We start from the raw sequence: 27,500 nt of genomic DNA on the forward strand, positions 1-27,500 counted from the left end.
TCACCCAGCTATCTCGCTCTGTGTGTGTGTGCGCACGCAACTCACCCAGCTATCTCGCTCTCTGTGTGCACTACGGCTCCTCAGACGAGACAGTGGCCCGTCAACAGTAGAGCAGTCAGCAGACCTCCGATTAACACTCCGAGATCGCACCCGGGACTCCTACACACACACACACACACACACACACACACATGTAAGTAAGGGACCATAACAACAATGGACAAAGCATTAAATTTATACACACATCAGGCTGTGCGCACGTGTGTGTGTGTGTGTGTGAGTGTGTGTGTGTGTGTGTGTGTGTGTGTGTGTGTGTGTGTGCGCTCGCACTCACTTGAACCCCCTTCCTCCAGTGTGACGTCTGGCCGGGATCCTGGGAGACCAGCTCCCAGTTGGGGCCCCAGGCTGGTTCTGCTACAGCTGAAGACATGGCAGGCAGCTGGGGCTCCGTCCTGCCCGTAGAGGACACCGGTGAGCTGAGCGCACCAGCCACACCTCCGTCAGCTGGCAGAGACCACACCCTCTCTGGAACCAGCATACACATACCAAAGCTGGAGGCGGGTGTTGGAGTCGGGCAGACAGGCCCAGGGGTGCGGGGGAAGGCCAGGCTCACTTCCTCCAGGCTTGGCTTCTTCCTGGTCTCTTCTGCCCCAGACACCCACAGAGGTTCGTCCACGGCCATCTCCACCTGAGACGCGGCCCACGTCAAGCCAGGCTGCTGTCCTGCTCCCGCCCGGTCCGTGGGGCATGGCTGGCCAAAACCCAGGTCCGGACCCGCAAAGGCTGTCATGCCGAAGGGGTCGACAGGAAGTGCGGGGGGCATCTGGGTCCTGAAAGAATCCACGTCCAGGACGCTGCGTCCGGAGACATCGTCGTCGCGGCCTGAGGGCGGGTTCCACGGCGGCGCGGTACCTTGGTTGGCCCCGCCCCGGACCGGTCGGTCGTCCAGGGAAACGGCGTCCAGATCCAGAACCTTGGGACGAAGGTGTGGTCCCAGCAGCCGCTGGTCCTCCTCCCGGCCCAGCTGTGAAGACATCTCACTTTCCTTCTGCAGCGAGAACTCCAGGAGACGGCGTCTCTCCAGCTCCTTGATCCTGTCCAGGTCGTCCCGTGCTCTCTGCCGGTCTCTCTCCTCTGCACTCTGTGTCCACCTACCCACGTCCCACTGCTGATCTTTCTGACGCTCCAGTTCTCGCTGCCTCAGTCGGTCTCGCTCAAGGTCTCTCTGTCTTTCTGCTTCTTTTTGTCTCTCAAGTTCCCTTTGTCGTGCAAGTTCTTGTCTCTCCAGCTGTCTCTCTCTTTCCTTCTCCAGCTCTCGCTGTCTCTCAAACTCTCTCAACTTCAGCATCTCCTGTTCCAACATTCTCTCCTTCTCGCGCTCAAACTCCTGACGACGACGTCTGTCCAGGTCTCTCTCTGCTACTGCTGTTCTCCTCTCGTGCTCCACCTGACGTTCCGCTTCCCTGTCCAGCTCCCTCTGGTTCTTCAGCTCACTCATCTTTTCATATTCTGCCAGTTTCTGTCTCTCCGCCTCGTGCTCGTGCTCCTGGGCTCTCTCGCGGCTCCTCGCCCTCCTCCGCCTGTCCGGGGAGCATGTCCTGGAGGCGTCCACGGGACGGTTATACCTCATGGAGACTGCTCGCCTGGGAGAGCCCCAGCGCCCAGCTTTAACGGAGAAGTCGTCGAACGGCACTTCCTCTCTGCGGAGCACACGGTGCTCCTCTGCTCCCACGGCCCAGGGCGCCACGGCGTGGGCAACCTTCGACCTGTTCGCCTGGACCGCCTCCGTGTCCAGAACCTTCCGCTGTCTCTCCGCCTCCACCTGTCTCTGTCTCTCCGCCTCCACCTGTCGCTGTCTCTCCGCCTCCACCTGTCGCTGTCTCTCCGCCTCCACCTGTCGCTGTCTCTCCGCTGCCAGCTGTCTCTCCGCCTCCACCTGTCGCTGTCTCTCCGCCGCCACCTGTCGCTGTCTCTCCGCCGCCACCTGTCGCTGTCTCTCCGCCGCCACCTGTCTCTCCGCCTCCACCTGTCGCTGTCTCTCCGCCTCCACCTGTCGCTGTCTCTCCGCCTCCACCTGTCGCTGCCTCTCCGCCTCCACCTGTCTCTGCCTCTCCGCCTCCACCTGTCTCTGCCTCTCCGCCGCCAGCTGTCTCTCCGCCGCCAGCTGTCTCTGTCTCTCCGCCGCCACCTGTCTCTGTCTCTCCGCCTCCACCTGTCTCTGTCTCTCCGCCTCCACCTGTCTCTGTCTCTCCGCCTCCACCTGTCTCTGTCTCTCCGCCTCCACCTGTCTCTGTCTCTCCGCCTCCACCTGTCTCTGTCTCTCCGCCTCAAGCTGTCCCTGTGCCTCTGCCTCGCTCTCGTCCTCTTCCATGACGGCCACGGCAGCCTTGTGAACCTCCATCTGTCTCTGGAGCTCCTCCTCCATGTCTCTCAGGATCTCTCTGTGTCTCCCTGTCTCCACCTCTTCGTCCATACCCATGGAATCCCACTTCACCAACGCCCCCACCCTGAGGGACAGGTGGCTGCCATCCACCTGTCCCTCTCTCTCCTTCGGCGACAGGGCGCTCTCGTCCTGCTGCAGCTCGTCCGATCTCCTAGAGCGGAGCACGAGCGCACATCCCTCCAGATGAGCAGGAGACAGCGTCTCACTGACCGCGCAACTCTGCTCCACCGGCACCACTGTATCGAAGACGTGCTCCACCCGCCGGGTGCTGGGAGGCGAGGCAGGCTCTCGGAACGTAGCCGTGAACAGATGTCCCTCCTCCACGCCGTCCCAGGCGGACGCAGGACCTCGGGGGCTGCCGTCATCCACCAGGTAAACGCTGCGTCTCTCCACTACGTTCTCAAACAGAGATGCCCGAACCGTCTGCATCCCGCCCGGGGTCGCGGGGTCCTGAACCTCCCGGGACACCTCGTCCTCTAGTGACACGGATAGCCCAATGCCAAAGGAGTCCTTAGACTGAAACACAAACATTTATTTTTGCATCCTCACTGCAGGAACATAAAACAGCCCAGTGCTGAAGGCTTATTTGAATATTTTTCTAATAATTAAATTATTACAGACAGACAGACAGACAGACAGGGCGGCTGCCGTATGTGTGTGGCCTGGTAGCTCCCACCAAAACAACCATGAGACTGATCAGGAAAAGACAAAACCAAGGAGATTGGCTGTGTGTGGCTGTGTGTGTGAGGAAGGTGATCGGGGAGTCGCGTGTGAGGAGCAAGTCTCTTATTGCTGTTTGTAAAACAACATGTATCACACTCCCCCCCCCCCTTCTTTCTCACACTCCCTCCCTCTCTCTCCCTCGCTCCCTCCCTCTCTCACTCTCTCTCTCAATCCCTCTCCTCCCTCTCTCCCTCCCCCTCTCAATCACTCTCTCCCTCCCTCTCTCTCTCCCTCCCCCTCTCAATCACTCTCTCTCTCCCCTCTCCCTCCCTCCCCCTCTCAATCACTCTCTCCCTCCCTCTCTCCCCCCCTCCCCTCTCCCTCCCTCTCTCCCCCCCTCCCCTCTCCCTCCCTCTCTCTCTCTCCTCTCCCTCTCTCTCTCCCCTCTCCCTCTCTCTCTCCCCTCTCCCTCTCTCTCTCCCCTCTCCCTCTCTCTCCCTCTCTCCCCTCTCCCTCTCTCTCTCCCTCTCTCTCACTCCTCTCCCTCTCTCTCTCCTCTCCCTCTCTCTCTCCTCTCCCTCTCTCTCTCCTCTCCCTCCCTCTCTCTCTCTCCCTCCCTGTTTCATAATCAGAACATGACTAACACAGTCTCAGGTTACACACCTGCTGAACACCACACCCCTATGACATCAGCACTGCCTTTCAAATAAGTTAGGGCTTTTTCCCCACTCTTTCTCTGTAAGGAATCACCCCTCCCAACACGTCCGCCCACCTCCACCCCTGAGTTTGAAGTCCCAGGGAAGGATTATTGTGTTGGGTCTTTACAGCACTGTGAGTTTAGGGATTTTACTCTTGGAATGATAAAACAGTCAAAGTCAAGTTAAACAAACGATTCAAACAGGCGTGAGACACGGCCACATTACAACAGAAAAGTTATGCTGGGAAGCAGAAAAGGGAAAATTGTTGTGTGCGTGGGATGATGGAAAAGGACTTCAAATGAGAGGTAAATGACATGTAAATGGTTTATGAACTGTAGGCAAAACTAGAGCGGGACTGCGTGAAGGTCAGAGCTGGACTGCACGTCACATGATAACCCCCCCGCTGCTCCTCACAGCTCCACAAACCCTCAGCCATCGAGCCGTCTGCGAGATGCCATCTCCATCATAACCTACAGACGAGCACCTTCACACAGGCAGAGCTCCAGTAAACATTCACCATTCAAAAACTCCTCAGGAACAAATCAATTAATCAAGTTAATCCAGGATTTGTATTCACCAAAAAACCTCTCGACCTCGCCCTGAACCCTTTCACTTTTATGAATGGCACTTTTATGAATGTTACCAACTTCCCTTTCAAACATTCAAACATTTTCGTTACATGGGCGGCTCTTATCAGTCAGTCGGGGCAAAGTCCTAATCTGCTTGAACATGTGCGCCCACGCGCTCCAGAGAACATGCATCCGAGAGCCGCTGGACCCCAACGAGCTTGGAGTGCTGCCAGCTCCGAAGACCCGGGGTACCGAGCTGGCAGGCAGGAGGCATCCCCACGCTGTCTAGTCGCTAAGGGGGCAGGACTCGCACCAGGCCTTGTCCAGCGAGACAGCTCACTCTCACCGCTTCTCCCCGACAAACCTTCCTGTTCGGTACAGCAGGGCTTCCAGAGGCCGCGGTCATTCAGACGCCCAACTCAGAACCCAACACACATCCTCCGAGAAGCCAAACTGCCTGATTCAGTCAACAGGATTGTCCACCGAACCTGTTCAGAAGCTGGAAGCATGTGGCCCAGTCACACTAAACCTAAACCACTTCACACACTGCAGTTCTTCACTTTCTGCACATGCTTGCAGTGGGAAGTCCAGTACTGATTTAGATTTCATTAAAAAATTTTAAAAAGTAAAAATATTGTACAATTTTTCCACATTCAAAGAGGTGAAATGTCCTTATAATAGTTTTAGTCCAGATGTGCTAAGGGACCAAGACAGGGTCCGGATGTGCTAAGGGACCAAGACAGGGTGCAGATGTGCTAAGGGACTGAAGTAATAAAATTATATCGTAAGCAGAAATGAATGGATGGTCCAGAATAAACTGGTTTCATGCAGGAAAGGCCTCTGTAGGCTGCAGCATAAATCGTCAGGAGGCCTCTCTGACAGGCCTCTAGGGGCCTCAGTCAAGGGGGAGCCTTGGTTCAAGGACAGAACGGCCGAGCCAAGCACCGGAACAAACAATATGGACATCACCAGAAGAACCAATATGGGCAACCGGTGATATAGAATATGATCACCTTTTAAAAAAACAGAAGTAGTTCAGATTGAACCTAATAGTACCAAGAACTGGTTGGTATAAGTGTTGAATATCAATTTGCATACATTGAATAATGTTTGGTGTGAAGAACAATAGTGGAACCTGGACAAGTTTTTATGAAAAAATAAAAATGGTTATGAAGAAAATGTATAAAAGGTGTGCCCACCTGAGACTGTTAGACATTCTCCAGACTATGCCTCGTTTGGAAGTTTGAGCTCAGAATAAATACAGGAGCAGCTCTTTTCTTCATTTAATTCCAGAGTCTGCATCTTTATTTCTGTTTAGTGTGTACTGAGTAACCAGTCTTGAATTTAGGAATATCTAGGAAAGACAGGACTAAGACAGGGTCCAGATGTGCTGAACATCAACAAGACAGGACTGTACACAAACATGAGGAACTCATCTGGAGTCTGGAAACCGGATCTGTGGCCCGCTGACCAAACCAGAACCGCCAGCACTCAGAGACTTGGAATCGAACCCAAAACAACACACAGGTCAACAGCAACTGTGACCAGTACCAACCCTGAAAAATCAAGAACCAATTAACAACACAGCCAATTAACAACACAGCCAATTAACAGTACAGCCAATTAACAGTACAGCCAAAGTCCACCTACACTTGGATTCATCATCTCTGACAGCATGAAGAATTTTAATATAACATGCTTGTCATTATAACTTTTAAAAAAATGATTGTATAATGAAGAATTAATTAATTAATTACTCACACACTCTCAATGTTAACAACTTTGGTTCCAACAAGTGCAGTTTCTTCCCACCACTCAGGAAGCTGCACAGCTCAGCACTTTACAATTTACAATCCATCCTGCTAAAAACCCAAAGAAGCATCACAGCAATGTAAATGGCAGTTCAGCTGGTTCCTTTACCGCAAACGATCAGCCTTTCGCTGTCTGCTGGGGAAGGACCACAAACCCTTGGGGGGCCACGGACGACGTTCTCTCACCTTTACCACGTCTCCGGTTCCGCCCGGCGGGCCCTGGGGGTCAGCAGGGTTCTCCAGATCCGTAAGGAAGCTGTGAACACATCCGCTGCTGGTGAGGAAAACTAAAGGCCATCAGGTTGATTAAGGGCCTGGCTGACCTACGCAGGCCACTGCAGTCTTTTATCTCTACACTGTGTTTGAAGTCGCTGTTGTAAAGCAGACGGCAGCACAGGCATCTTGAGCACAATGTGAGAATCTCTGATACGATTGTTCAATATCACGAGAACAATGATACGATACAATAATAGTCAGGACTATCAGTGAGCGAGCGCCTGAAACTTCTGAGATCATTAAACTGTGTGTGACGTGTGGTCACTAAAACCCTTTGCGGACAAGTACTTACCGTTTCGTCAGGTCCGTCGGCAGAGGGCGGGGCTTAAGCTGTGGTTTCTGGGGCGGAGTAGGCACGGTGGAGGCGTCTTCTGTCAGCTCTCTGATTCGCTGCTTGACCCCGATGCCTCCGTCGGCATCCGAGCTCAGTGGCCCCGGCGAGCGAGGCTCTGCACCTGGGGTGGGTCCACGGGGGTGTGGCAGCGAGGAGGAAGAGGAGGAGTCTAGCAGGAGACTGATCCGCCTCTTTATGCTGCTCCCCGCCTTCTCCTCAGGTTTGTCTCCGCCCCCTTTTGCCTCCTCCTTCCCAGGGCCTCTCTCCAGAGGAGATGCTTTGCTCCACCCACTGGTCTCCACCTCCTCCTTCTCCATCCTCTTCCCTGCTCCGCCTGCCTCCACCTGCTCTGGTGTTTCCGGAATGTTCTCCTTGCTGTCCAGCTTGGTAGGTCGCGGGTGTGGCTCGAACTTGGACGTGAGGTTGGTGGAGAGGGGACGCCTGGCCCCCCAGCGGGGCGCGGGACTGGGGGCAGAGGTCATGGGCTCCGCCTGGCCCGGCGCCCTCAGGAAGACGGCCGACACCGGTCTGGGTCTGCCTGTCCTGCCCTCCTGAGGTCGAAGGACCACGGGGTTGTGGGTCTCATCAGTCCCCTCCACCTTCTCGTCCTCCTCCGGTCTGGCGACGTGCAGGAATCCCATGGACTTGGCGCGGGTAATGGACACGCCGGACGGCTTCGGCCGAGGGGCTCCGGACCACTCAGCAGCCGGATGAGCGGGTCTGGGTGTGGGAGCGGGCGTGGCTGCCTCGGCAGAAGGCGGGGCCAGCTTTGGGACTGGGGTGTCTGGCTTCTGGGCTGGTCCCAAGCCGGGTCTAAAGGCAGTCTGTGCCGGTCGGCCGGACGGCAGTTTGGGTTTGAGGGCACCGGGATGGCTGGGTCTGTGGGCGGATTCGGGCTTTGGTTTGGGCTGAGGTTTGGGGCCGAGGATGGGGCGAATGGTGGAGCTTCTCTCCACGGAGAAAGGTTTTGGGGTGAGTCTGGGTTTGGGTCCGGGGATGGGTTTGCGGGGCTCGGGGGTCAGGATGAGGGAGCCGTGGGGGCCAGAAGAATCCTCCACCAGGGCCATGTTGCTGGAATCCGTAAGAGGGCTCAGGTGCAGACAGCTGCTCACCGCATCCGGACGGCCAGAACCCACCTCCACCTGTGCGGCCATCCTCACACCTACGAGTCAAACAACAGTTACAGCGGTTACAGTTAACTCACAGATAACGGACTACAGCGCGTGGGGTGTGCGTGAACTCACAGATAACGGACTACAGCGCGTGGGGTGTGCGTGAACTCACAGATAACGGACTACAGCGCGTGGGGTGTGCGTGAACTCACAGATAACGGACTACAGCGCGTGGGGTGTGCGTGAACTCACAGATAACAGACTACAGCGCTTGGGGTGTGTGTGAACTCAGATAACATGCTACAGTGGGTAGTGTGTGTGAACTCCAGAGGGAGACATGGAGATCAATTAAGCAAAATTACGATCAGTCCCAGCAGAAACATGAGTGCAGACCCTCCGTATTAAACCTCAACGGACCAGAACGTGCAGTCAGAACCAGATTATGGGTCAGCAAGAGAACATGTGGTGGCAGAGCACTGCGAGACCCACATGAGACCCACGCCCTCAGACATACTCCCAAAGACTAGACAAAACCACACACACACAGACGCCAGAGCGACTAGCCCACATAATTCCATAATTGTACTTTGTCTGCTGCTCACCAATACAATAATGAAAACTTACCTGCCTGGATGTCAACTGTCTGCAGTGGAGCCCTGGTTTCCGTGGCAACCGCTGGGTGATGTCATATCACAGGGGGAAGAGGGAGGGGGAGGAGTCAGGCTGTTGAATGCAAGAGAGAGAGAGAGAGAGAGAGAGAGAGGGAGAGAGGTCAGAGCTCATACAGCCTGCTAATACACTCAACCCCACACACAAACACTTGTATGCAAACACACGTGGGGTTAAAAGGACAGAACAGGTGTGAACATGCAGACACAAACACAGGCATGTATAAGTGAGGCTGACACCCAACTACAGATTAGCAACCAAACCAAAACCTTCAACACCTTAACCAGAGCGAAACCCAAGATCAGGGGGCAGGAGAGAGAGAGGTAAGGAGAGGAGAGGAGCTGGTCAGTCTGCACTAGGAGCTGTCATTTGTTGACAGGAAACATCTTTGCAAATCTGGAATGTTAAACATGCACAGTAGAGTCCAGCAAAAACACACACACACACACACATGCGCACCCCTGAGGACAACATAATGAACCCAGCTGATATATTCCTCAACACGTCTGTTCTGCTCTGGTTAAAGGACATAAACTTTCATAAACACACACACAGCCGTGACGGTACTGACCCACGTAGCCGGAAGTGAGTATTCACCATACAGGGTCGTACTGGTGTTTTATACACCACCCTACACACACATGCGACTCACAGCTCATCCGTCAGGCCCATGTGTGTCCATTAAACCCTTCAGAGAAACTTCTACAACCACATCAATAAACCATGCGCAAACCACCACGGATATCACGCAGGCCAGCTTCAGGAGATACACTTTTACGTCTCGCTGCTGTTCTCAGGTGATGTCTCCATGTCCCCCCCATACCCTGCTCCAGAGGGCCTGGTCACTAACGCCAAAAAGTGGCCAGTCACAGCTGAAGAGAATCTAACCAGGTTCATCTGTAAATACCAGAGTCTCACGTCTCCAGCAGCTGAACCATTCATTATGATTGGCTGAACCTACGCTCCCATTACCCAGCATGCACCACCCGCTCATTATGATGGGAGCGTAGGTTCAGCCAATTACCCAGCATGCACCACCCGCTCATTATGATTGGCTCACAGCAGCTGAGAGCGGACGACTGTCCTGTTTACGGTGTAAAGCTCTGGGCAGGAAGCCAAATATCATGTAACCGTGACGACCAAAACCAGAAATGATCTCAAACAGGCAGAAGTCACAGAACCCGTGAGAGTTTCCCATGAGGAGTCTGGAGGAAAATGGTAGTCTGTTTAACTCAGCTGTGTGTGTGTGTGTGTGTGTGTGTGTGTGTGTGTGTGTGTGTGTGTGTGTGTGTGTGTGTGTGTGTGTGTGTGTGTGTGTGCGCATAAAAAACTTCTAATAGAAACAACCACGATTCTGTTTTGGAAATACGTAAACATCTCAAAAAAGCCAAACACTGTGGCAGCACTGAACCTCAGAACTTATGTCCGCAGAGTTGGGAAGAGGACATATTTATCAGTGTGCCTGTGTGTGCGCCCTGTCGATCGAACCCACAGCCTCGCTGTCACCAGTACCTCACCCTAACCTGCTCTACCAGGTGAGCTACAGGAGATGCTGCTCCACCCGTATCGATCAGAGTCAGTCAGGGCTGCTCTGATCACTTAACAAGAAGATGAGTCACGACTGAGCACAAAAGGAAGCCTGAATCTTATACACCTCCACAGCACAACTCAGGCCGTAAAAGCCCCGCCCGAGAACACCATCGCTGAGTTTAACCAGGAAAACACGAGATCAGAACAAAACTTTTAATAAATGAATAACCAAGACTTCTTTATGACATTTACTGATCTTTAATCAATTCTGCTCAGACCTGCTGTAACCGAGCAAAGTACAAGATACGAGCAGGACGCAATCACGCGCAGGGCTTACAAATGCTTTCAAAAGCAAAACTCGGACAATTCAGCTGTGCCAATGTTATCAGGTTCACAAAATAATGTTTCTGTGAGGGTATTTCAGGACAGAGTTCACTTAAAAAAAAAAAAACCACACACACACATGCACATCCAAGACCCTTCATCTGAGCAGAAGGGCTGAAATACTTCACACACCCACGTTTCTGACAGAAAACAACGTCTCAAAAACACACAATCCAGAGATGCAGATTTCATGCAAATCAAAATGTCCCCAGACTGTCTGAGATGCATCACAGTGCATCCGAGGATCAACATCACTATTCACATCAGCATTACTATTTACCTAAACACTGACAATACGATCATAAGTAGCCAAAGGATATGATGATTTATGACAATGCCGTAGCCTCAGACATGCTACAGCTCTGAAAGGCTCAGCACTGATGTGACGTTACTGCCTCACGTCTCACTCTGAGTGCACAGTACAGGCAAAGCCGTCAGAGTTCTGTTCCTTCTGAAGAAACTCCAGCCTTCTCAATATTAACCCAGGAACTGACTGTAATCTGAGACTTTTCATTGCAGACATTTTAATAATCTGTAGAGATGAATACAACAGGTTGATGTTTGTCAGTTTAATGGAATCTAGTAAGGCACCTAGTAATCCATCTAGTAATGCACCTAGTAAACTACCTAGTCATCCATCTAGTAATCTACCTAGTAATCCATCTTCAACACGCAGAGATTTTCTTTCCAGTTTGTACAGAAACTTTCCTGCAATCTGCAGATTCGTTCAGTGTGTGAGAAAATGTAAAGAAAAGTATGTGGTGAGATATTAAACTAGAGAAACCCTGGAGACATGAGGAGAAACCTAAAGGAGAATTCTGAGCGTTGCGGCCCGGCCGCCTCACGGCCAGGTGTCAGCAGGTTGTTGGAACCTCGTCTCACTGTCCGGGACACGGAAAAAAAATCAAAACAACAACAGGCACTTTTCAGGTAGACACGTCGGAGACCCCGTTTCCACCTGCTCATTACAGGAGAAACGGACATTTCCTTAGTCCTGTGAAGGTTTTTAAATCAGGCGTTTACGTGGGGTTGCAGAACATCTCTCGTTAGTTTGAAATCCAACCGCTACATGGTACATAACATGCAAACCGTCTCAAACGCAAGGACCCCTTTGTCTGCATCTTTCCTGCTAGGCAAATGATGCCTGCTGCCTTGGGGATCTACATTAGTCCCACCGGGGACCTCCTGCCCAGAGATCACGGGCATCGTGGGATACTGGACAGGGCTGTGCTTGTCTAACGTGGCCCAGACAGACGGATGCATGCACATGTGCGTAACACCCGGTTAAAACGCGGCTCCTGAACTGGTTTGAGCAGGTGTGTTTTAAATGCGTCTCATGACCATTTAAACCTGTTTATGTGAATAATCGCCATACAGATATAATCCTGACAACATGCACCAAGTGTAAACACACCACATCGTGAGGTAGTTTTAAATGCTTTTTTTAATACAGTGCGTCTACACTTGTGGTTATGTGGATAACCTCTGTCCTGGTTATCTGATACTCAAGACACATGAAAGCGCCGGGTGTGAACAGAGTCAGAATGGCACGTGTGGACACCGCGCAGGTGCAGCCCGGCGGCAGTCCTCATAAACGCAGATGTGCCCTTTAAGAGACGCGTAGCGCTGAGCTCGTGCGAGAACGGCTGCCGGTTAGAGCCGTAATCAGTAAATCATTAAACTGGAACAAAAGGTATTTTCAAACTTCTTCTGACAACACTGAATCCCAGAAGGTTCAGATTCTTCTGGCCAATTTATTGTAATTGCACTAAATTCCATAAACCGCATGCTGTGTTTCTAAGCACATACGTGCGCACACGATGACGGTGTGGTGAGATGTTACACTAAGGTCCCATGAGATGAGGATAAAAGAGTGTGAAACGCGGCAGTTTCTCACACAACTCCACCACCAAACTCAAATATGCTGCTCATCTCACACAAACCCTCCACAAGCATCCAAATTAGGCCACAGCACTGGGCGCCCAACATCCGGAATAACAAAAATAAGCAACGAATGACGCAAATATCCCCAATAATTAACTAGGCGTGCACACGCGCGCACTCCGACCCGAACACGAGACAGTCGTCGGATACCTCCGCGAGGCGCTCGCGAAACTCCGCAACCGGACCAAGGCGAGCCGGAAGCGTTAAATACCGCGTGACGTCGCTGAAGACGTTAGTGCCACTGCCTCCACTTAATCTCGCCTGTGTGTGTTTATATATGTATGTGTTTAAATGTGTTTATATGTGTATACGTGTGTATGTGTTTATATATATATATATATATATGTATGTGTTTATATATGTGTATGTTTATATGTGTGTTTTATATATATATATATAATGCTACACTGACACTGGTTTGGCGAGTTTCTCAGAGGAAAAAAATCCCCGCGCGCCCTTCGGAGGAACAAAGGTATCGAGGAAGCACCGCTGGCGCGCGTGCAACCCAAGCGGTTGTGTGACCCGTGCAACAGGACGCAGGCGCGCGCCGGACACTTTACGGCGCTGCGGTGTGGAAACCCCGACAAAGAGACGGTCCGTGACGACAGGACACGGCAGGACACGGCAGGACAGCGAGCGCCCCACCGCCCGGTGCACAACTAACGACAAAGTTACGTGATGTGGTCGTGAAAACATAACATGACAAAAAATAAACAAAAATACAACAACACACAAATACGAATTAAACTAAATCAGCAACGAGCTACGTGACGTTGTAAACACCGAGTAAACACAACTCACTTACCGGCTCGTGCTCGGCATCTTCAGTAGCTGTGCGACACTACAGACCTGTTTTACACGCGCACTAAGGCCCGGTTCGGCCCGGGCGGCAGAGAAAATCTGCAATTTCGTGTTGACACGAGGAACTCTGAAAATGCTTACAAGAGCAGCGACACTAACCGGCTAAATTTTCATAAACACACCGCAGGCACACACCAGCAGATTAACGCCCTCATACCACACCAACCGTAATCCAGCTCGGTGCAAACCGTGCACGAGAGCAACGATCCAGCACGGATAAGGATTAAAACGCACGACCTTCGGCTTCTTTGTGACCGGTGACGTCCAACTGGAGCTGTAACTGCGGTGGGACGCCAGAACTGGAGCCTCGAGCCTTCAGGCAGGCGTTCAAGTTTGTGGAGCAACAGTTGGACTTGCCTGCTGCAGGCGAGTTGGAGCGAGCTGCGCACGGTCCCGGGCGCTGGGCTGTAAGCACGCAGAGGAGAGCTTCACGGAGACATCCCCACCTGTGGAGCTGCGCTGGGAACTCGCGCTCGCCTCTCTGCGTCCGCGAAGCTGCTCCCGAAAACTCGACTGGGGTCGCGCGAAAAGTTAGGACATGTCTGTCGCGGGCGTCTCTCGCGCGAGAGCACCTAGCACGAGCTAATGCGCCGTGGTGCGTGCCACACAAGCTTGTCCGGGAGAGCCGGAAGAGCGAGGCGATGGGAGGGGGGGGTCTGCTCATCCACCTGGGCCAGAGGCACCGCGAGGGGGAGCTGGTCGGTGCGCGTGCGCCTCCGCGCGGACACGCCGCGCCATTACGCGCAGACGGGGGTCTGTAATAACACGACTCTCGCTGGGGAAGAAGGAAACAAGCGTGTTTTTTAGTGCGTGTTAGCATGTTCAGTGCCTGAAACAAACGGCTTGTTTCGGTTTGTGGTGTTGCTGGTGTCTGTGTGGGAGAAGGAGCAGGAAAAGTGCAGGGCGGATACTGCCGCGGCAGGCATTCCACAGCCATCCGTCCAGTTCAGGCCTTAACATTTATTTCACATTTACATTTTACACTCACGGCGTTTGGCAGACGCGCCTTGCCCGTCACCTTTAAAGGGGCGTTAAATGCTTTTTAAAGTTGCTCTCTAAAGTTTTCCGTAATGATCTTATTGTGAAACAGCGCGCCGTTACCGTCGTCACAACAAACCTTCCTGCCCTGCCCTCCAGCTGCCCGAGGAGATGAAGTCTGAACTCCAGGAAGCCCAAACAGCCGCCGTCTGCGCGGACCAGGCCTGTGTGCTGGGAAACTAGGGAAAGTTACGCAATTCTAAGACGTTCAAAAACAGTACAAGCCTTAAAAATGCAAATGCAGCCAGTAAGACATGGGTTTTTTTCGAGTCTTGTATAAATTGAGAAAAATGTTTCATTTTTTCAACGCGGCTTGGATTTGGGACAAGTACACCAGTTTTCATTATTTTGTTTATGTTCCAGTTACGGCGCTGAAACAGTTCCGCGAGCGTTCCCCGTAGTAATTTTATTTTATAGTAATTTCTGCACCTGTTTTCATTCTAGTCATTTTAATTCCATCTTGCAAACTCGGAGCTGACATGTTCCAGACTGCATTTAAGCCTGATCTCAGACCTGATCTTAGACCTGATCTGAAACTACATTTCTCTGCCTGCGGAGATTCACCACCTTTTCATTCATGCTTAGTCCTAATCTAAATCAGGAAGACCAGCCCACAGTCAAGCAGTCCCTGTTAAAATCACGTGAGGCTCAAACAACTTACAGAAACGCACTTTTGGAGTGAGACTTGGGTTTGGACAAATGAACTGACTGTATTTCAAAGAGTCTTTAGTTGACAGGACCAAAGCATGGGACTCTGGGAAATGTAGTCACAATGAGCACAGAACTTCACCGAGCTCTTTGTGTCTATCTGCCAACAGACATCTGCATGGGAAAAAAATTTCTGTTTCTAGTGAGGTTTTTTTTTAGATCTTATGTAGCCACATCCATTTTGCATGTCGTGACGAGCAGACATGGCATAGAGTGGCTGCACTGCCTCTGTGTGCACCACACGCAGTTTGGCAAGAAACATTCCCCAGGAATCCAGAGAAGCCAGTCTGGAACTGGGAGGGCTCGGAGGTCTGGCGGCTAGACCCAGCCACAGGAAACCTGCCTCTCTGATTTATGACGGGATGATAAGCCATCATTAGTCTTTAGTTGTTCCATCAGTGTCCACGTTTAAGAGACCTCATTAATCTGCTCTTTCTGACTTTAAACACAACAAAAAGTAATGTGTGTGACTGGTTTCTTATTTTATGATAAAACCGTATATTAACATCTTATACTCCAGGGTTGTTATTCATTTAATAATCCTAAATCTTATCATTTAGGAATTATTATTCATTATTCAGTAACTACAGTGAAACTAAAGCACAAAGTAGTTACAAGAGTAAGACCCACAATCACGCAGCGGTCTGTGAAGTTTCAGAAGAATAAGAAAACTCTTGGTTTATGTGAGTTACTTTATTTGTGTTTAAGTTTTCTCTAGGCTAGCAAAGGTCAGAATTTATTTCAAGACTCAACAAGCTGTGTGCTGGCTGCAAGCAAAGGAAATGTCAGAAATCTTACACATGTAAACAACACATTCTCCATCACCTACAGTTGGTTCATTTATTGTACAAGTCCAAAGATGTTTGTCGAGTTTTCCTTAGACCACAGTTCTCAGCATTCCGCCGCTGGCTGACATCTAGACTTAAAGGGGTTTGTTTTGTTTTAGTAGGCTGCAGCCATCACCAGAATCCCGCATCCGTTTGGCTACACTAGCAACAACCCCACGCATCATTTCAGAGAACTGACATAGTTAAAAAAAACCTTCATATAAAATACAAAACACGTGCACATGTACGTGAAGTAGAAAATGCTGATCTGTTACCACAGGTGTACAGGAAGATCAGGTCATGACCCCACAGCCTGCAGCCGCTTATATACACACTTCAGTTCCCTGATCTTAATTTTTGCATGTCAGTGGACACACACACACACACACACACACACACAGAGTTTTGGTTCTGGTACAAAGGCATGTAAGGACAGGAGTTTCAACACTGTGCGTTAAAGAACGCCACGCTCCGTCTGTTCGGACGTGCCTCAGACTGCGAGGGAACTTCCAACTTCTCTGTCCACGTTTATAAGACACGCTGAAGAATTCCGGAGTCTCAAAAGGTTTAAAGAATTATGGCACAATCTCTTCCTTACAGTCCGATGCTGTTGTAGCTGGGCAGCACAGTTAAAAATGCCCTGAAGCTTTGGCAGTACCTTAGCTCCAGCTCTGGAGGTACACTAACTGTGAGACATGTTAGAGACATCGTTGTAGCTTTTTTTTTTTAAATGAGACCAGTCAATGTGTGCTTATGAGCTCCAGAACTAGTTCAGTTAGTGATAGTATTTGAAATAAATCTGATGAATCATTTGCAAAGGAACCAAAACTACAGCTGAGGTCATTAAGACACATTTATACATTAAGACACATTTACATTGGCATTTAGCTGACTTACAACTCTGACTGAACACAACTTGAGTAATTGAGGGTTAAGAGTTTTGTTTAGGGACCCAACAGTGGAAGCCTGGCAGTGGTGGGACTTGAACCAGCAACCTTCTGATTACTAGACCAGTACCTTCACCACTGAGCACCACTGTCCCATTACACCCTTACACTAACATGCAGCAGAGCTGGAAGACATTAGCTGACTAAAAGGAACACAGCAGTGTCTGTTTTCCAAGGCCTTTACTCAGAGATGTTGGGAGCTTACCAACCTGCTCAAGGCCCATATACACAAACGCTCACTACCTGCCCAGAGGAGCACAGATCGAACCTTTAAGGGTGGTTGAAACCAGGCTGTGAAATGAACAAGAAACCGACACTAAAAGCATTTGCTGAGATCAGTTATAAAATTAATCCTGGCAACAAAAAAAAAAACTAAAAATCAAATATATGCATGATCCACATGCTCAGAAATTAGAATGTTCTCAGTGCAATACAATGCTGATGGTGTTAATAACAGGAAGGGAATGTGTACACAGTGAGGAGAGGGTGTTGGGGCGTTGAGGTTGCTGATGGTGTTAATAACAGGAAGGGAATGTGTACACGGTGAGGAGAGGGTGTTGGGGCGTTGAGGTCAAGCCAGACCGTTTGTCTCCCACTCCTGCAAAACACACACAAACATCATGAAAGATCATCAGAGCATTTGAACATCTCCTGACCAAACTGAAGTCCCACGCCACAGGGGCAGTAGTGGAGCTTCATCAACTCGTGAGTGGCAGAGGTGGTCATGACTAACGATTGGGCGAAGATGAAGGGAGAACTTACCCTCCTCCTGTGAAAGACCTTGCCATGCTCAATGAAGAAGGCAGAGGGCACTCTCTTCAGGGAGTTCTTAACAGAGGCTGTCCTTCGCAGGATCGGAGACAGGAGCCCTCCCTAAGTGAATGAGAGAGAGTTTCAGTGTTGTGTGTGTGTGTGTGCGTGTGTGTGCGCGTGTGCGTGTGTGTGCGTGTGTGTGCGCGTGTGCGTGTGTGTGTGCGCGCGTGTGTGTGTACTTCATATTGCATTAGCTTTGCTTTACATCATCAGGTCAGATTTACAGTGGCAGCGAGACCCATCGCGCTGCAACTATATGACACACATTCATCAGCATGACAGTACATGCGCTACGTTTCAGAAACGTGATGCAAATATAGAAAATGCACACACCTTCAGAAACACTGCAAATCCAGTCAGCACAGCGGAAGTGTTTCCGGGGACACACAGAGGGCACAGACAACCCAACACCGAGTGAAAGTAACTGAGATTTGCGATTTCCACGGGTTTGTCTTTGGTTTTATGGTACATAATGAGCAGCTGGTCTATTCGTGTGTTGCTACGGCCAGGTTGTAAAGAAGGTCGATGTTGTAGTGTTCTCCGATCTTGGCATTTCGGTTGCAGACATTTCATCACCAGACGAGGTGACATCTTCAGTGCGAGCATCATACTGTGAGCTTTTGTTGCAATATCTGTTTGTTCATGGTCCTTGTTCGAGCCGTGAATGCCATTGGTTGTTTTTCTGGACATTGATTGGCTGATCAACTGGGCTTAAAGCCAGGTCTGGGTCACAGGTTGTAGACCTGTAGCTAAACTTTCAAACGTGAATGAACTCGTAGCCTGTGTTGTGAAGTAGTAACACACTTTGAGTGTATCTGACCAGGAATGAAGACAAACGAAGGCATCGCATGCCCAGATTAGTTGTTGGTTGTGTATCAGCCTCACTAATATAACGATATAACAGTGGGAATCACAAATAGAATTATTTGTTCATCAGCTACTCAGTGACCAGTGGTCTCGCAGGAGTTCATCCCTCCGCGTGTCCTCCAGAAACACGTTGTGTTGTGACTGGATTTGCAGCGTTTCTGAACTTGCACGCATTATTTTTGTTGTTTCGGGGTTTTTTTTGCACTGTTTCATAAATGTAGCGCACATGTTTTATTCTGATGAATTTGCAGCGCGATGGGTCTTCACACACACCACAGAACGGGCATTTCCTATCAATGTCTAGTACAGGCTGGCTGAATTAAAACAGTTACATAACAGGAGAACATGAGCCAGCTGAATCGTGATGTCACCAGTCTTGTTTCTGTTGTTGTAAGTCTAGATTCCAACAGCAGGGGGCAGTGCAGCACATCAAACCTCTAACTCTACTCTCACTTTTCTCACCTGCAAAGGGACTGAATTCTTATATCATTCAAGTAAGATAATCTACATTAATCTGTCTGTGTGTGTGTGTGCATGGCTGTGTGTGTGTGTGTGTATGTATGCATGGGTGTGTGTGTGTGTGTGTGTGAATGGGTGTATGTGTGTGTGTATGTGTGTTACCTGTGTGTGTGTGTGTGTTACCTGTGTGTGTGTGTTACCTGTGTTCTCTCTGAGCAGAAAGGGAGGAGGGACTGTCTGAATGATGAGCGTTTGGCGCTTTTAGAGGTCACACTGACGAGGTTGACCTCTGACCCTGCTCTCAGCTGCACCCGTTTTCCTGACAGTTCAAGCTTTTGTACACATCGCTCTGCCTCACACACTTTCTCACCTGATACACACACATAAAAACACACATAACTGATATCAGCAGATCTGAAAGGCATCTCTCCACATTTTTCTGCATGCGTGTGTGTGTATGCGTGCGTGTGCGAATGTGTGTGTGTCTGTGTGTGCGCGCGCATGTGTGTGTGTGTAGGAGAGATTCCTCCTGGTTTTGTGGATATTCACACACTGTTTTTCTGTTTCCTCTACTAGTCTCCGTTTAAAGACTCTTACTGGAAAGTTGGGCTAAGAATGAAAACACAATATGCTCCTGGTCTTAAAAGGATACGTGTGTGTGTGTGTGTGTGTGTGTGTGTGTGTGTGTGTACGTCTATACGCCACAACACTGCATCCCTTCTCTGTAACCACAACCACAAGATTAAAAAAGTTTCAGACTTATTTTTTTTGGGAGAGAGAGAGAGAGAGAGAGAGAGAGAGAGAGAGAAAGGAAGATAGCAAGACAGAGAGGGAGAGGGGGGGGAGGGGGAGAGAGAGAGAGAGACTGCAAGCACACTAGACACACACATTACCATCCCCATAAAGTATTTCACAGGGCAGTATTCACAGTATTGACGGTACTGACAATACTGTACGGCCCAAACACTTCTCCACTAACTTGTTCGGACCCTGTGCTGTGAAGGGTTAGCCAGCGCATCGAGAGAGAGCACTCTCGTCACACACCTCACGTCATTTCTAGCTGTACCGATCTCCTGAATCAGTGGAATATGACGTCAGTGAAGATTTCTTGGTAAGCCTGCGAGCTATTAAGTGTGAGCTATTAAGACAGCTCCTGTGACTGCCAACTCCTCACTGTTATTTAGCACCGTATCCATGAGTGCTGAATGCAGCCGTGTGTGGGGGGAGGATTGGCCTCAGGACATCCACACACTCCTCTAATCACACACACGCACAGCTCTCCAAGTGGAAAGTACCCAGCCGGTGGGTCCCCACACCAAACCTTTCATGTCAGTAATTTGGTTTACAAGTAAAGTTTCTTTTTGTCACACCACACCCTCAACTCTCTCTCTCTCTGGGTATGCTCCACACGAAGGAGGAAACAGTCTCTCTCTCTCTCTCTCGCTCTCACTCTCTCCCACACACACACACACACACACACACACACACACACACACACACTCAACATATAAATATCCCAGTCTGATTATGCTGTTTTTACTCTGCACCAAACACACCCGCACTCAAAAGCCCAACCAAACACAATTACACTGTTGAGCCTGAGACAGCAATCAGGCCTGTGGGTTCATTTATTACTCACAGACGTCTCACAGCAGAGAAACCGGAGACAGATAAAAAGACTCGGCAGAACCAGGGTGGCACAGAGGCACCCGGCTAGACCCAGCAGTACCAGCGGGTCCAGGACTCACTCACCAAGCTGACGGAGGAGGTCATTGTTGCTATAGTTGGCAGGATCCGATGGTGAATCTGTATTTCCACCAGTAGGCGATTTCTGAAACTGAAAAATTAACATTGTAGAGTGAACATTTGCTGTCTGTCTCTCAGGCAACTCTAGCGACCTTTTCTACACAGTACTGTGAGATTCACTGTCATGAGAGGTTTTAGATAAGGAAGTTCAGGTTAGACTCAACTAAACACAAACTGTAAACAACCCATATTTGTTCTCCATATGTGGGTCCCCTAGACACCGATAACTGTTAAACATCCCTCCTGGACTGTACCATGTGCTCCAGGATAGATGCGTTCGAGTAGATGGGCTGCGAGTGGACTCCACCACACAGCTGCTGGAAGGGGTCGTCGATGTACGTGTTTGATTTTGGGAACCTTCTGACTTTTAGGCCACTGAGCAAAAGAGAACATAAAGTGTGGAAAGAGGTTAGGGAAAGTGTGTGTGTATGCGCGTATGTGTGTTTTTGGGTGTGTATGTGTGTACATGCGTGTGTGTGTGTGTGTGTATAGGTGTACATGTGTGTTTGTGTGTATGCATTGATGTATGTGTGTGTATATGCACATGCGTGCGTGTGTGTGTGTGTGTTTACCTGAGAGGTTCGGTATTCTGGTTTGTGCTCCCATCCTGCAGGAGGTGAACCCAGTTCTCTTTATCATCAGAACAGCCAACCTAACTCACACACACGCGCACATACGTGCACACGCATGCACGCACACACACACACGCGCACAGAGAAGCATAAAGCACCAGTAAAGTCCAGAGATGTGTATGTATTTAGAGTTTTATTTGGAGGAAGCGGTGCATGCATGTGTGTGTGTACCTCCAGGACTGCCACCTGGTCCCCGTGCTGTAGAATTGTTATGCGGTAGGCGTGGGCAGTGTCTGGCCCAGGCTGGATTTCACTGCCCTGCAGTTGCACCGTGTACTGAGGGCTGAGGTCACTGCTGGGGTCACGGAACATCTTCAGAAGCCCCGCCTCCACCCGACACCAGAGAGTCTGCCACTGATAACTCATCAGCACACTCAGATAACCAGCTACAGGAGGGAGAGGCACAGAAAAGGAATTAGATGAGCGAGAGCGTTGTGTGTGTATGTGTAGCTGTTTAGTTGATTCGTTATTGCATTAGCTGGGATTTACATTAGCTGATTCAGGCCAGACCCGAAGCAGAACAGGAGGGTTTACACACACACACACACACACACACACACACACACACACTACACACACAGAGACACTTAAGAGGCCCAAACAATACATTATACCATGTAGTGTAGCACTGTGACTCTAATCTCTTTTCAAAACATCCACAAATTTATAGTTTATAATCTACAAACATTATTTTAAAACATGACTTTAAGGTTTTCCAGAGATTTATCGCAGTGAGATTTATTTTAACTTCTCCAGAATTCAGCTACGTAATCCCTGCTGAAATGCTAAAGTGTGTGTAAGACACGGCTATTGTGAGCACGCTACAATCAACATGAACCCTGTACATTGCGCATGCGCACACACGCGCACACACGCACACACACACACACACACACACACACACAGACGAGTGTGTTTCACTCAAACACAAACAGCATGCTGAAATTAACTTAATTATTAATGTTAGCAGTTCCACACAACATTATACACTGTGTACACGTTTATAACAACAAAACAACATGTTTGTATTACAAATGTATCATTATACAAACATATTTGTATCTTAGGAACTGACAGCTCTGTCATGCTGACAGTCGAACATTCAAGACACAGGACTACACAGATCCAGGACACAGGACTACACACATACAGGACCACACACATACAGGACACAGGACTACACACATACAGGACCACACACATACAGGACACAGGACCACACACATACAGGACACAGGACTACACAGATCCAGGACACAGGACTACACAGATCCAGGACACAGGACTACACAGATACAGGACCACACAGATCCAGGACACAGGACTACACACATACAGGACCACACAGATCCAGGACACAGGACTACACACACAGGACACAGGACTACACACATACAGGACTACACACATACAGGACACAGGACTACACACATACAGGACACAGGACTACACACATACAGGACTACACACATACAGGACACAGGACTACACACATACAGGACACAGGACCACACACATACAGGACCACACAGATCCAGGACACAGGACTACACACATACAGGACCACACAGATCCAGGACACAGGACTACACACATACAGGACCACACAGATCCAGGACACAGGACCACACACATACAGGACACAGGACTACACACATACAGGACACAGGACCACACACATACAGGACACAGGACTACACACATACAGGACTACACACACAGGACCACACACATACAGGACTACACACACAGGACACAGGACTACACACATACAGGACACAGGACTACACACATACAGGACCACACACATACAGGACACAGGACTACACACATACAGGACCACACAGATCCAGGACACAGGACTACACACATACAGGACCACACACATACAGGACACAGGACTACACACATACAGGACCACACACATACAGGACACAGGACCACACACATACAGGACACAGGACTACACAGATCCAGGACACAGGACTACACAGATCCAGGACACAGGACTACACAGATACAGGACCACACAGATCCAGGACACAGGACTACACACATACAGGACCACACAGATCCAGGACACAGGACTACACACACAGGACACAGGACTACACACATACAGGACTACACACATACAGGACACAGGACTACACACATACAGGACACAGGACTACACACATACAGGACTACACACATACAGGACACAGGACTACACACATACAGGACACAGGACCACACACATACAGGACCACACAGATCCAGGACACAGGACTACACACATACAGGACCACACAGATCCAGGACACAGGACTACACACATACAGGACCACACAGATCCAGGACACAGGACCACACACATACAGGACACAGGACTACACACATACAGGACACAGGACCACACACATACAGGACACAGGACCACACACATACAGGACTACACACACAGGACACAGGACTACACACATACAGGACACAGGACTACACACATACAGGACCACACACATACAGGACACAGGACTACACACATACAGGACCACACAGATCCAGGACACAGGACTACACACATACAGGACCACACAGATCCAGGACACAGGACTACACACATACAGGACCACACAGATCCAGGACACAGGACTACACACATACAGGACCACACAGATCCAGGACACAGGACTACACACATACAGGACCACACAGATCCAGGACACAGGACCACACACATACAGGACCACACAGATCCAGGACACAGGACCACACAGATCCAGGACCACACAGATCCAGGACACAGGACCACACAGATCCAGGACCACACAGATCCAGGACACAGGACCACACAGATCCAGGACACAGGACCACACACATACAGGACACAGGACTACACACATACAGGACTACACACACAGGACACAGGACTACACACACACAGGACACAGGACTACACACATACAGGATACAGGACCACACAGATCCAGGACACAGGACTACACACATACAGGACCACACAGATCCAGGACACAGGACCACACACATACAGGACCACACAGATCCAGGACACAGGACCACACACATACAGGACCACACAGATCCAGGACACAGGACCACACACATACAGGACACAGGACCACACACATACAGGACACAGGACTACACACACACAGGACTACACACACAGGACACAGGACTACACACATATAGGACCACACACATACAGGACTACACACATACAGGACACAGGACTACACACATACAGGACCACACAGATCCAGGACACAGGGCATTCCAGCCCCTGCATCCTTTTCTTATGCAAAAGTGTCCCGTTGTGTTTACCAAACAGCCTCGTGGGTTTGTGTCAGAATGCGTCACCCTTGTGGTGAAGGTGATGACGACACACCGCAGGAATCTGAGTACAAACAGCCCAGTGTACAGTTCCCTCCACGTGTCTCGGCCGGAATGCTGAGAATTCCGAGTGGAATGGCAGGACAGCACAGTGCTGTCAGGGTTCTGCGTGGTTACCATGGAGACCACAAGCTTATCACACGGATGACTCCAGGATAATGTTGAGGATATGGCATTAGGGGATACGTTGAGGAAAGTCAACCTGACTGGTTAGGGGTGTGTGTGTGTGTGTGTGTGTGTGTGTCTCTGTGTGTGTGTGTGTGTGTGTGTGTGTGTGTGTGTGTGAGTGTGTGTGTGTCTCTGTGTGTGTGTGTGTGTGTGTGTGTGTGTGTGTGTGAGTGTGTGTGTGTGTGAGAGCTCACCTCTGATCTGCTCTTTGTTGATCTCCAGACTGCTGACAGCTGAGTGAAGGCCAGGGAGAGTTTCCTCATCTGAGTCTGTGTAGAGCGCTGCACTGGACTACAGACAGGGGGCGACAGAGATGCAAGACCCTGTGTTACTGAACTCAGGATAAACGCACACACTAGAAACACAGTAATGCAGCCAAGCACACCTTTAGAGGAACAAAGAATGATCTCATCCTCTGTGTGTGTGTGTGTGTGTGTGGAGTGAGTGAGTGAGTGAGTGAGTGAGTGAGTGTGTGTGTGTGTGTGTGTGTGAGTGTGTGTGTGTGTGGGTGTGCGAGTGTGTGTGTGTATGTGTGAGTGCGTGCGTGTGTGTGTGGGTGTGCGTGTGTGCGCGTGTGTGCGCGTGTGCATGCGTGCGTGTTTGAGTGTGTGTGTGTGTGTGTGTGTGTGTGTGTGCGTGCGTGCGGGTGTGTGTGCGTGTGTGTGCGTGCGGGTGTGTGTGCGTGTGTGTGTGGGTGTGTGTGTGGGCGTGTGCGTGCGTGCGCGTGTGAGTGCGTGTGAGCGTGCGTGTGTGTGTGTGCGTGAGTGTGTGCGCGTGTGTGAGTGTGTATGTGTGTGTGTGTGTGTGTGTGCATGTGTGTGTGTGTGTATATGTGTGTGAGTGTGTGTGTATATGTGTGTGAGTGTGTGTGTATATGAGTGTGAGTGTGTGTGTGTGTGTGTGTATGAGTGTGTGTGTGTGTGTGTATATGTGTGTGAGTGTGAGTGTGTGTGTATATGTGTGTGTATATGTGTGTGTGTGTGTGTGTGTGTGTGTATATGTGTGTGTATATGTGTGTGTGTGTGTGTGTGTGTGTATATGTGTGTGTGTGTGTGTGTGTGTGTGTGTGTATATGTGTGTGTGTGTGTATATGTGTGTGTGTGTGTGTGTGTGTGTGTGTGTGTGTGTGTGTGTGTGTATATGTGTGTGTGTGTGTGTGTGTGTGTGTGTGTGTGTGTGTGTGTGTGTGTGTGTGTGTGTGTGTGTGTGTGTGTGTACTTACCCTACTACACTCCAGTCTTTCACTCTTCAGTGAGGAACTGTGGGATTCTGGTTCGTAGTAAGAAGAACTGCTGACTTCTTCAATGACCTGCAGACAAGAGACGCGCATGAGACGCACGTGAGACACAGACGAGACGCGCGTGAGCGGTGGGGGATGGAGGTGAGCGTAGCCTGGCATCTGACCTTCCTCCAGTCCTCGGCCTGACTGCAGCTCTGGAAACCCAGGATGAGCGTGTCCGAGCCACACACCACCTTCAGCTCAGACTGCATCCTCTTACCGGGCGTGGACTTGTACACCACCTGGCAACCGGACAGCTTCAGCTCCAGCAGAGGGTGGAGGTCTTTAGCACACTTAAAACACTTCAGCATGCACGCACAGACACACGCGCACACACACACTCTTTACTTCAGAGCCAGGCAAAGGAGCACAGATTCAGAAAATGCAGAAGGCAAATACCTTAGTATTTACACTAGAAATAGTCCCAGTGTTCACTACTCATTTTAGCTAACTAACTGACTAGCATGCAGAAGTAGACACACAGTAGTGAAATTCAGGATTTTCAAGACAATACGATATTTCAAGACATGCGGGATTAATGGTCATTTAAGTCCTGCACAAACAGACGAGTCTCTGGTCTGTCTGGACCACCAGTGGAAGTTCAATCCACCTTCTCGAGTCCATGCTGGACTTCCACTTGAAGTGTGGTGTAAAAGTGTGGACTCGAGCCATACTTGAGGCTACGAGAAGTGTACACTACACTACACTATTTCACACTTCAGACAAGCCACCGTTAGGGATCGCAGTGCCTCTCACCAGTAAGCAGTTGTGTTTGATGACGAAGAGCTGGCGTGTCCACTGGCCGAGCCACTTCTTCCTCCAGAGGTAGCCGCAGACGCGCGACTCCGAGCTGGGTCGCAGGCTGGGTTGGGAGGCGCTCCACTGGATGTAATGGGCTCTGTCCTTCACAAAGTCCTCGTCCTCGTCCTCGCCGTAGGACTCGTAGTGACTGCTGTCTGAGTCCGGTTTGTCTGAGGGGTGGACCACAGAGCTAGAGTCCCACAGCACCCCCTGAACGTTTCTTAAATACTCACTTCTACATAAACACTGGTGGTTAATACCTAATTAGACCTTAAATGCTTGGATGCTTTGTGGTGTTTAAATACCATAGGAGTGTATGCAGCATTGTAGTACTAAATAAATAACGGAGTGTAACGTAGAGTTGGGGTTTTCTGTTGAAGTGGGTGTGGCCCGACCGACCTGTAGGCTGACTGACAGTAATAAAAGGCTCCGCCTCTTCATAACAGTCATCATCTTCCTCTACTT

At 50.0% G+C, this 27,500-nt stretch overlaps 2 protein-coding genes across 2 annotated transcripts in view; both read right to left on the bottom strand.

The window, feature by feature from the left end:
* The window catches only part of si:ch73-138n13.1 (protein piccolo), a 31,140-nt gene extending 15,905 nt beyond the window's left edge, over positions 1-15,235 (bottom strand). Inside the window, exons 1-7 of the mRNA XM_035536445.1 lie at positions 13,741-15,235; positions 8,531-8,629; positions 6,753-7,956; positions 6,371-6,440; positions 2,279-2,959; positions 335-2,170; positions 46-159 (exon numbers count right to left, since the gene is read on the bottom strand). Of these exons, the coding sequence (XP_035392338.1) occupies positions 46-159; positions 335-2,170; positions 2,279-2,959; positions 6,371-6,440; positions 6,753-7,948 (3,897 nt within the window). The 5' untranslated portion in view covers positions 7,949-7,956; positions 8,531-8,629; positions 13,741-15,235. The remainder of the gene's footprint in view (positions 1-45; positions 160-334; positions 2,171-2,278; positions 2,960-6,370; positions 6,441-6,752; positions 7,957-8,530; positions 8,630-13,740) is intronic.
* Positions 15,236-16,821: 1,586 nt separating this feature from the next.
* Positions 16,822-27,500, bottom strand: part of si:dkey-220o5.5 (actin filament-associated protein 1-like 2) — a 27,706-nt gene continuing 17,027 nt past the window's right edge. Inside the window, exons 4-15 of the mRNA XM_027032184.2 lie at positions 27,435-27,500; positions 26,991-27,205; positions 26,360-26,536; positions 26,178-26,264; positions 25,150-25,246; positions 21,563-21,777; positions 21,332-21,411; positions 21,014-21,134; positions 20,706-20,790; positions 19,154-19,323; positions 17,577-17,687; positions 16,822-17,412 (exon numbers count right to left, since the gene is read on the bottom strand). The exon at positions 27,435-27,500 is cut by the window's right edge and continues 34 nt beyond it. Coding sequence (XP_026887985.2) covers positions 17,386-17,412; positions 17,577-17,687; positions 19,154-19,323; positions 20,706-20,790; positions 21,014-21,134; positions 21,332-21,411; positions 21,563-21,777; positions 25,150-25,246; positions 26,178-26,264; positions 26,360-26,536; positions 26,991-27,205; positions 27,435-27,500 — 1,451 coding nt within the window. The 3' untranslated portion in view covers positions 16,822-17,385. The remainder of the gene's footprint in view (positions 17,413-17,576; positions 17,688-19,153; positions 19,324-20,705; positions 20,791-21,013; positions 21,135-21,331; positions 21,412-21,562; positions 21,778-25,149; positions 25,247-26,177; positions 26,265-26,359; positions 26,537-26,990; positions 27,206-27,434) is intronic.

The sequence above is a fragment of the Electrophorus electricus genome, chromosome 18 (assembly GCF_013358815.1).
Source record: "Electrophorus electricus isolate fEleEle1 chromosome 18, fEleEle1.pri, whole genome shotgun sequence".
Lineage (NCBI taxonomy): Eukaryota > Metazoa > Chordata > Actinopteri > Gymnotiformes > Gymnotidae > Electrophorus > Electrophorus electricus.